The sequence below is a fragment of the Schistosoma mansoni genome, chromosome 1 (assembly GCF_000237925.1).
Source record: "Schistosoma mansoni strain Puerto Rico chromosome 1, complete genome".
Lineage (NCBI taxonomy): Eukaryota > Metazoa > Platyhelminthes > Trematoda > Strigeidida > Schistosomatidae > Schistosoma > Schistosoma mansoni.
This window is the reverse complement of record NC_031495.1, coordinates 23228606-23239432: the sequence shown is the minus strand read 5'-3', so window position 1 is coordinate 23239432 and position 10827 is coordinate 23228606. Positions and strand designations below refer to the sequence as shown.

General features: G+C 33.3%; 1 protein-coding gene across 1 annotated transcript in view; it reads right to left on the bottom strand.

Annotated features, from left to right (window-relative positions):
- The window catches only part of Smp_071390 (putative adenylate kinase), a 14757-nt gene extending 4194 nt beyond the window's left edge, over positions 1-10563 (bottom strand). The window contains exons 1-3 of the mRNA XM_018793715.1: positions 10429-10563; positions 6916-7079; positions 3660-3776 (exon numbers count right to left, since the gene is read on the bottom strand). Coding sequence (XP_018648199.1) covers positions 3660-3776; positions 6916-7079; positions 10429-10474 — 327 coding nt within the window. The 5' untranslated portion in view covers positions 10475-10563. The remainder of the gene's footprint in view (positions 1-3659; positions 3777-6915; positions 7080-10428) is intronic.
- Between the last annotated feature and the right edge of the window lie 264 nt (positions 10564-10827).

The window sequence follows — 10827 nt, the reverse complement described above, 5'->3', positions numbered from 1 at the left end:
CGACTACTGGTGGCCAATTTCACTTGATCGATAGCATCCGATCAGCAGTAAATAAGGACTTGACACGCATGAGATTGATCACCACCCAGTGATCAATCAATTGTGATTACATCTCAGTCCTACTGGAGGTTGGTCGCGGCCCGAATAGCTCAGTGGTAACGTCTCTGACTGTGAAGCTGAGTGACACGGGATCGAATCCGCCAGGGAGCATCAGTTCCCTCAAGATTACAGGTACACCTTGCTGATGAGTGCCAAGTAGCACGAAACCCGGGTCCAGGGTTTCCTGTTGACCACCTCCAAACACCATCTTACCTCAATATATATATATATATATATATATATATATATATATAGTGCAAGCAGTGTCAAGCCACCTAGACTGGTGGCCACATTGCAACTTGATCGATAGCATTCGATCAGCACTAAAGAAGGACTTGACACGCATGACATTGATCACCACCCAGTGATCAATCAATTGTGAATAATACCTTTATGTTATCCAATTAGATACACAAACTGAATACGAAAAATACCACTAGTCATTTAATGGCTAGCGTCGAGACCGATGTAGAACTACACGAATACCGGAAAAGAACACAGTTTAGATGTTTCACTCTTTGTAGCATAATAACCTAGATGATAATTAGTCAAAGACAATGATATTTGGCAAGATACAATTTTTGATACTTCATGATTCTAAACAACAGACACCACAACTATCCTCCATTCAACATATTACTTTAACGAAATAATCTGACTCATACGAAATTATAAATACGATGTCAAATAAATGAAATTTTCTTCACAAACACATAGTAATCTAGTTTTCTCTATTCCTCGTCAGTGTTCAACCGTACAACAATAACATTTTTAACGTTAGTTTATGTTAAAACCAGAAACCAAATACTTATTAGCTATGTAAATTAATTTGATTAGCAGGTAGACCTAACGGTCTCGCGCGCAAACGCTTAACCTCTAGATCACTGAGCTGACGTCAAGCGGTGTTAATGTCTAACTCCAACCAATCCACTAAAATGTGCCATCATCCACCATTGTCTTCAGTGAGTTACTATCTCACAATAGACCCGGTTGAACTCCATCGGTCACGGCTTCTAGTGAGAAGCCTAGGACGAAACGACCGTCCAATGCTTCAAGGTTTTTCATAGTGGTCTAGCTTTAATTGACTCATTAATTCAACTATTAGATTCCGATTTATCCATAAATTTATTTTATAGACTTGTTTTAATCAGTTTTCTGTTTATAGTTTCATGTTATTCTTCATTAAAAGTACATTAAAACATCTATGTGTCACTACTGAAATTCGAAAACGTTTTCTAGCTGGCTAAAATAGATGATACACCGAAATCTATTGCAAATTATTAATTAATACATAGGAGTCAAAGTGATTACTCTCACTCAATTAGTCATCCTGTTTTTAGTTCAGTGAATAATTAGGTGCTATATCACACGCTAACTCAATTTCGATTCACGTTGGATATATTTTTCCAGATTATTACCATTGTTTTCACTAGGTACATGAGTGAATAATCATTTTGTTTCATAAAGAAAAGTAAATTGATGTTGAAAACGCATAAAACCTTGTTTAATAAAATGTACTAATCATTAAAAACGGTTAATTTCGATCTTCAGTCTAATAACCACATTCCAACATATGCCTGTTCTTACCTAACATAGTAAAACGCTCAATTATCATGTGAATGTTAATAAGTGTGGCATTTTGTAATTAGTCACGTTAATTACAAGCGTTTACACAACACTTTGTATATGAGTGCTTCCATGTGTGTTTGTACATATAATTACCCATTCACTATATGAATTAAGTGTAAGTCCATTCGATAGTCTGTGACTCATTCTTATTCATCGTATCCTCTCTTTATATATTGGTTTGGTCTGGCATGTGCTATTCCAATTCATATCACTTTCAGACCTATGTTTCAACACATAGTCAAATGCCGTCGCTGCATTCTAGCCAAACCAAATGACAAAGTTATGAGAAATAATTACGTAACATTCAAATCAGTGGTAATAACCAAGACAAACTATTGAAGTCAGACTTACAGAACAAAGTTTAGACAAAATGATTTCCATTTAATCGGAGTAATATAGCAGCTCTCTTACAATCAACTTCTATTATGGTTAAATTTTGTTAAGCCCTTTCATTAACATACTTAACAGACAATATTGTTGGAACAGTAACAATTAGTATGTTTTTTGTACTATTATGGCCTGTATAAACGTGTACGCTTGATCACATGACAGCCTATGCACATATCTCTCTCTAGCTAAAATGTTAATCGTTTGCATACCACTCCAGAGTCATTCTCTTCCCTATGTATATATGTACTCGAGTCCTATTATTAGCCTTTGCTTTGTCTAGTTGCGCCATATTCGATTGGACTACAAATTCGCCTCTCTGCTTCAAATTCGCTGATTGTGACTGTTGTTTTGTTATCCGTGCTATCCACTAATAAACTGTAGTCGCCGTTTCTTATTGCCATCTGATTTCAAACACCGTGAGATATATATGATAACGGTTATCAAGGTGATTGATTAACGAGACTAAGCCACAACAGTAATACCAAAGAATATATTCACAAAAGAAACCGACACATATTTACGGTCAATAAATACTAAGTCCTGTACAGTATATTTATTATGTAGTCATAGTCAGTCAGTCAGTTACAACGTAGGACCAGGCACATATATGCATCGGTCCAAGTCATAGTAATGAAGTAAAAATACATTTACATGTTAAAGCTCCAGATAAACATAAACAAAAGGGTGGATACAAAACGATGAGCAGAAGAAAAATTTTAATCACTTCATTAAGTTATTAATGTAGTTTATGAAAAAAACTGCATAAATCTAACATAGTTTCTGGATAACTTCTACTGAAATGAAAGGCAAGTCAAAATGATTGAAAATCTAAACATCGATTAACGTAAAAAAGGAATGATCATAACAACTGCAATGATTTCTATAACATTATTCACGTGACTTTTTTTGGTGAATCGATTTGCTTTATTGATAAAAGCCAATAAAATAATTGAGTCAATATTATGTGAATAAATTGACTTGGAAATGTAAACTTTACACGACTAGTTTACGAATTGTAAGTTCAGATTGAGATGTTGAACATTTAGACGAATTTCTTTCTACTAAGTTGCTAATAATTTGGATTTTCTCCTGCTGTATTATCCCAAAACGTGTGTTGTTTTACTTTAAATCATTCACCAAGACTTATTTATTCAGCTGTGATTACCAATAACGATAAAGTCCAGATCCTTGCAACAACAAAATACATACGTTGAACAAAGTGATCAATGTATTTACTCAAAAGACTAGGGGATCATGCTCTGTCCTTTAAAGCTATGAATACTAAATTTCAGGTCTTAGTGTGAACATTAACACACAAGACGAATCCTAACCAGGATGAGATTTTCCTTTTTATCAAATATTAATAACTCGTATTGTAAAAAATGGTTCACCTTTTTGCTTATTAATTAAAAGTCAGCAATACAAACATATAGTTACATGTAGAAATTATTTAAAATGTAACGCTTTTAAAATTCAAATTATAACAAATTTATCAAACTGATTGATAAGTCGCAAATGAAAATGTAATATTCACTGTTTACCTCTTTTTCAAACTTAATGCCTTGATCCAATTCACGTGGATATCCATCGATAAGGAAATGACAATTTTTGTCAACCAGTTTAATCATTGCCTCTTTAAGTAAAGCTAAAACAACTTCCTATGTAAAACACGCAAAGATAAAACTCAATGATTAACTAATAACATGGGGACAACAATGTGAACAACAACTTTCCGTATAACAGTGCTAAGAAAATATCATGTTTAGGCAGGTTGAATATTACTATTCCTCTTATGACGATTATCTCTACTCTACTGATATTCATTTTGTTAGTTTCATCTCATCGTTATGATGTTGTAGGGGAACTTGAGTTGATGGATATTTTTGTGTCGAGCTCTACGCCGATTTTGACTGGTGACTGACATTCAAGGCAAATACGTAGGTGGCTTATCGGTTACAAGTTTATTTAATGGCTTTGAGCTACTTTGTTGATTAAGGCCATGGATATCACTTATATTCTCATGCTTATGTAGGTGGGACCAGGTAAGTATCTCACACTAAGTGACTGAATGCTAAGTGCCTTCACAACTGAGCCTACGCCTTATGTAGTTTTTGAATAGAAAAAACCGAGTGAGTCATAAATGTTATTTTAGAGATATTTCTTTTTCAGTCAAAACTTTCAGGGGCTAATCTCCTATTTATCAATGGAATACACAAATGAAATAATCCTGTTTGGCGAAGACTTTTACAAAAGTAAAAGTCTACTAATGGATGATCTTATCTCCTTCTAAATGGAGAATAATGGTTCAAGGCTATGCTGTGTTAGCACTTAAGTTAATGATAAAGAGTGAAGTAGTTTAGTATGCTGACCAACAAGAGGTATATACAATTTTCGTGGAAATTGTACTCCCTGTTTGCTTCGAACTCATATGAATTAGGGTCACAATAAAGACGTTACCTCTGATCTATATATTCTACTACTATCATTCAGTGGAGACGAGAGTAGGCTAAACAAATTAAGTTTATATTACACAAACTAGTTGTTATAGTGTGAATTGTTTTTTTCTAAAACAATTGAAGGAATATAATAATAGTATTTCAAGGTAGTACTGTGAAAAGTGCTAGAAATTTCCTAATCCATTATGTTTTGAGACAAGTGAATTCTTTTTAACGAGATATAAGCTTATGTATATTAATGTTTACTCAAAATGAGGCAGGTATTTATAGGTATCATTTTGAAATTATGGAAACATACCAGATATTAATCAATTGTCAGCATTATTACTATTGTTATAATTATTATTTGAAGAGCATCATTTGCGTAAGGTTATTTTGCATTGTAAGACTAATCGGTAGTATCATGTAATAGTTTCATGAATAAATAATTGTAACAAAATCTATTTTAAGGGTTTAATTGGGAATAATCGTTATGAGTCTGACAACTATTTCTTGGGAAGTGTTGCTTGAAATTATTAATCATTATATACTAGTTTATCAATGACTATAAGCATCGAATTCAAGATGGATGATCGAGCTCATATCTATTTATAACGCGAAGCAATATAAGTAGTTCTAATTAAGTGGTTTTCTGAATTTGTCTCTATAGATAACTAAAGTACATAGTTTTCCATGCATCTGATTTTCAGGGACTTAGTGATTGGTTTACTTTAGGCTAAATACTGTCTGACGTTACTAAATGATATTTTTTATCCGGTTAACTGTCTCTTATTGTGAGAAATCTAATGAAGTACTTATTAATGCCAAGTTATTTAGTCTGATCACATCAAGAAGTCTTCTAAGCTAAATGTATCGAACAATAAAGATAAAGGGATCTACAATACAAAAAGTATTTATGCCTCACTATTACAGAGGGTTACTTTGAGTACTTCGTGAGTTTTGATAACAGACATCAACTTTAAATCAATTACGCTCGACTCCATAAATAAATCCATACATAAAATATGCACTTCATCTGTCATACTGAGGATATCAGCTGTATTTAACTTATGTGGTGCGACAAACAGTATTTTGTACTGGTTTGTTAGTTAAGTTACTTGTGTACATTGATGGAGCAGAATTAGGTTTACTGTAATCTTCTATTTTTTCAAAGTCTTACTGAACTTTAATGTTGTCTAGGTATTTAGACATTTTAGTGTTATTAAAAATGAATCTTTATTGATTGATGAGGAAAGTATACCATGAAGCAATAATAAGTAATTAAATGTTGACAACTACACAACGTGTCGGAGTCATTTAAACCAATTGTATTAACTAATTATTGAATGGTTAAAGTCACGGTGACCTGTTTAAAATGTTGTTCGGTCACAACAAATAATTGTCTGTTTGGAATAACATATAATGGGAATACAGAGATAGATGAACATCTTTAGTTAGTAAATAAACTACTAACATAAACATTCTTTTTGAGATTATATATACATTTTGAAGATAGTTTTCGCCAAGAGTTGAGGTCAATTGGAGAACCCGTAGAAACTAAAAAACACCGAATAGATGGTTTGACGAATTTTAAAACCAATTAGGGGATAGGATTTATGAAGGTCACCAAATGAATCCTGAACCTCAAAGTTTGGCATGGAATATGGTACTTTTAAACCACTGAATTGATGTACATTTTCATATATTTTAAAATTATTTAGAGCATCCAGCTTAAAGAAAACAACTTATTCAAAGGTTGAAACAAATCTTCACTCGAATTCATTATTGAATGCCGTTCCAATCCCAAATTAGTCAACTTAGAAAGTCATGGACATATTACAAAGCAACTGAGACTGGAAACGTGAACCAATAGATCTTGGCTTAGTAGATTGAAGATATTGAGTTGATAGTAAAACAACGATATTAAACGTTCCATTCTATTTGGAGCCATTGAAACGAAATAATTGGCTGACTGATGAAACCATATTCTCAAGACAAACTTATGTTGTTCTAACAAATAATTCATTGTTAAATTTGCGACTACGAACTACTTCAATTTATATCGATTATGATCATCTGACCAAAAAGCATTGGGATGTAACATTTGCAGTGTTCAGATAAATAGGGTACTGACCTAAAATACTCGTGCTTGAACAGTAATATAGATTCTTAACTTGTGTTATCATATGTAAATAATAGTTTTTTGTACTGTTTAAACTTGTGTCAACTTAATTCGGTTATTTATTCACCTTGAAGTGACTTAACATCAAGTCTCGAAAAGTCAGAAATATAATTTTTCGACCCGTTGGGATATGACAAAAAATATGTTCATTATTAAAATTTGGTAAACTTCATAACTTACCAAAGGAACAAGTTCGCCTCTCTCCATCATAGCTTTTAACTCTTTACCTTTTGGTGAACCAGACTGAACTTCAGCTCGTAAAAGATCACCACTGGATAAGTGGTTAAAATGAAATTTCTGTACTAATTTTTCACACTGTGTTCCCTTACCACTTCCTGGTCCACCTTTTTGCAAGTAATCGAAAAAAATTGAAACACAAACTTATATCAACTGAACGAAATTAATTTACATTTGGGAAATTGAAGATTAAGTTTCTGAAACTAAATAGTGAACAGTTTGTCGATTACACTGCTGAGAAATTACATGGAGATTAACTTAATTTGCAGGTGGTTTTCATCTCAGAATTTCGTCAATCGTGCGCCATGCTAAGGAGTACCACACTGGAACCAAACGACTGTCCACTGCTTCCGGGTTTTAATAGTACACCAACTGATGCCACACAGTAATGAATGAAACCTAATTATTCAATACGGTAATCAATTGAACAAAGAGCCAACTTATTTTCCAAAATCTTTTCTGATCGATTTGCTTGATAATAAAAGACCCAACTCATTTTATCAGTAATTACATATTGCTTCATTTAGTCAGATGTGAGTAGTTAGAATTAATGATCAACCCAAACAGTTTAGCACCGGAAGTTGTGTGTGATTCATAGACTACCTAATGTTTATTCTTATTCCTTAATTAAATTTGAAGGGATATTTTAATCGCTTCTACTTTTTAGGAACAACATAATTTGGTTAAGTGAAAATGAAAAAGTATTTGCTGTTGACACTCAAGCTAGAGACTGACATTTAACTAGCATAAATACGTGAATTATAAGTGGGCAAAGGACATGTGACTAGTTACCTAATCTTTTGCTGTCATCAATAGTTTTGGCATAAAGCGAATTATCATGCCTCATCGATCGTTTGAATCAATAAAGTTAAAAGTGCGCGTAAGACATAACACATAATAAAGTAGTCCAGAAAATACAAAGTAGTTGTAGCCGAAAGTAATTTTAACGATACGACTTAAATTTCGTAGTTTAAACTGAAAATAAAATTTAAAGCCTTGAAAATATTTTCCCCTAGAGTATTTCTAACTAAAAGTATCGTTATTCAGTTCATTTTTGACAAGACCTGTGAGCAAACTGATTCTTTTAAGTAGAAGTTACTGTGACTGGAAAGTGCGTCTAAGTTGCCATATAATCAAAATGCGTAACTGACGAAATAATTAGAGGATAACCAGGCTCTTCCAGTATAAACAACGGGAAAATCCAAACCATTTCAACTTGAATCAAATCTTATATCCGTGGCACACATGAATGGCTATCTGGAAAGAGTAGCTAAATGAATAACGTGATGGCGTTTGAAGTGGACGGTATCGGATCCAGTCCCAGTATGAGCACCAACTATTGGATGCAGGTACATCTAGCTAACGAGCTACGAATAGGACGAAGTGTGTGTCAGAGATTCCAGTGCTAGATACATGCCATCCGTTCTATATTAACTTGAGTCATCATGGCCATCCGCACAGAATGGCCATATACCAACCAAGATTAATCAAATTCCAGTCAAAAGTAATAATATGATAATTTAAATCATTTCAAATTTAATTAAATCATAATCCATTGTTTAACCAAAGTGCAATATATAGCGTTTCCAAGTATTTTCTCTTTTTATTTGTTGTGCCAGTGCTCGATGAGTGTAATTTATACTGGGGACTTCATTATAATTATCTAAAGCTATTTACATAGTTTGCATTTAAACCGTAAATTAATGACAATAAACGCCAGTGACTTAAGTGATTTCCTTCAAACAGTTAAACTCTACTAGAGCATACTGAAACAATGTCCACACTGTCAAGGCATCTACGTTTTAACCAGTGAGCCATGGAATTTGAATTCTTTCCATACTACTCTGCCTCGAATGGTCAAGTGGTTTCATTAGCCCTTATAACCTCAGGACCGCTAAGCTGGAACTGAACGATATTATTGTCTAACTTTAATCAAATTACAATATTTCACAACCTGTTTCAATTGCCTGAGGTAAATAATTGCCTCATACCCTGTATGATTGAACTCCATTTGACACAGCTTCTCACCATATGGGCTCAAAAGTGTAAAGATAGCGCGTTAGCATGTGACCAGCCTCTATGTTCGGTCACGCGTGGGGAGGTCATCGGTGGGCACTGCTGATGGACCCCGTACAAGGATGAGACAGCTGTCTAATACTTTCCAGGCTTCAATGGTGATCTAGCTAAGATCAGTAAGTCATTTTGAAACTGTTAATGCTGTAATCACTACATAACCATATACTGATTATTGCTTATTCGTAAAACTTGGAAACTAACTGCTATTTAAAGGTGTTTCTTGGAAATTCCATCTTTTTATTGCAAAATGTCGTCTTTTGAAAGATTACTGTACAGTACCAGACCACTGAATTCCGAACCAGCTGTTTTAGAAGAAAAGTGTTCACCACAAATCTCAGGTTCCAGCCTGTGTGGAGTCATGGGTTTACGCTGCTGTGAACCCCTTACTGAGTTTCAACGACTAACCGTCTTGCGTCTTTCTGATGTACAAAATAATCAACTGTTGAAAGTTAGTATCGGAATATCAAACCTAACAATACTTATTACATTCGTTTGAGTCAGTTAAGTACTGGATTGATGTTTACGTTTAAATTTTTATGTATGATGTACAAATTAACTGAACATACTTGGTATGGACCATTTCTTGATGTAATTACATCATTATACTAATTGTAATCTACGATTTGTACATCCATATATATATATATTTGTTTCGTCTTCTTGGTTAAATATAAGGGAAATTTCATGATGTTACAAGTTTGTTGAAGAATAGAAGTTTAATACACTTTTGAAAAAAGCACTATTAAATATTCCTTTCAATTCTACATAAATTAAGGAGACCAATAATGTTGAAACAGATTAAATTGACGAACCTTTATAAAGCAATTAAAAAAGTGTATTGAATATAACTGACCTATTTTAAGACTTCTAGTAAATCTATCAATCGACTAATTAACAAAGATTGGTGAGATAAGGACTATATATTTTAAGTTCACTGATTTTGTCCAGTAAACCAGTTGTCTATCACCCTTTGAATCCCACATAACCCCGTAGAATTCATCACACAAATTAGGAATTAAGTATAGGATACCAGAGCTGCAGTTGAGCATTCCTGCTAAATTTTGCTTTCTATGAAAATAAGTAGATATGATGCCATTGTGGTCAACACACAAAGAAACTGACTACACTCTGTGAGCGAATAATGGTGAAATACTGAAATCACTCTCAGGAATATAAACTCCTCAGTCATTTTCTAAGGGAGAAAATAGTTTTTCTATTAGCCCATTACAAATTACTTTAGAGCAATACTTGGAACCTGAAAATTTAAAAATTTCAACAGCTGTGAGGTATGACGGTAATTGAAATTAGTTGAACCATTATCAGTCGATACGTAATCAAAGAAAACAATAACAAAAACAAAGTTTTATAGCTCATTCTTACCTAATACAAATATCACTTTTGCTTTGGCTAACTTCTGATCAGTCATCGTTTGTGTACTTTTGAAAGTCCCGTTTAACAGAGAATAGAAGACTGCTATCTACCGCGAATCCAATACCGTATAATAATTTAATTTGCAATGGCTATGAAATTCTATTCATTTTATTTTGGATAAATAATAAAGGAATATGTTTGTCTATCAAATTGTATTTCATATTCTGTTTTTGATTGGAAGAAATGGAAAAAGACATTCGATTCTATATCCAGCCCTCTATTTGATTGGTCCATTAGCAGAATTTAGTTATGACACAAAAGAACTAGATCCAATCTTCTCTGAAACTATTCTCCACTAAATTTTTGCGTTACACTTATTCCCTGTGATTTTAAGTCATTGATCTATGT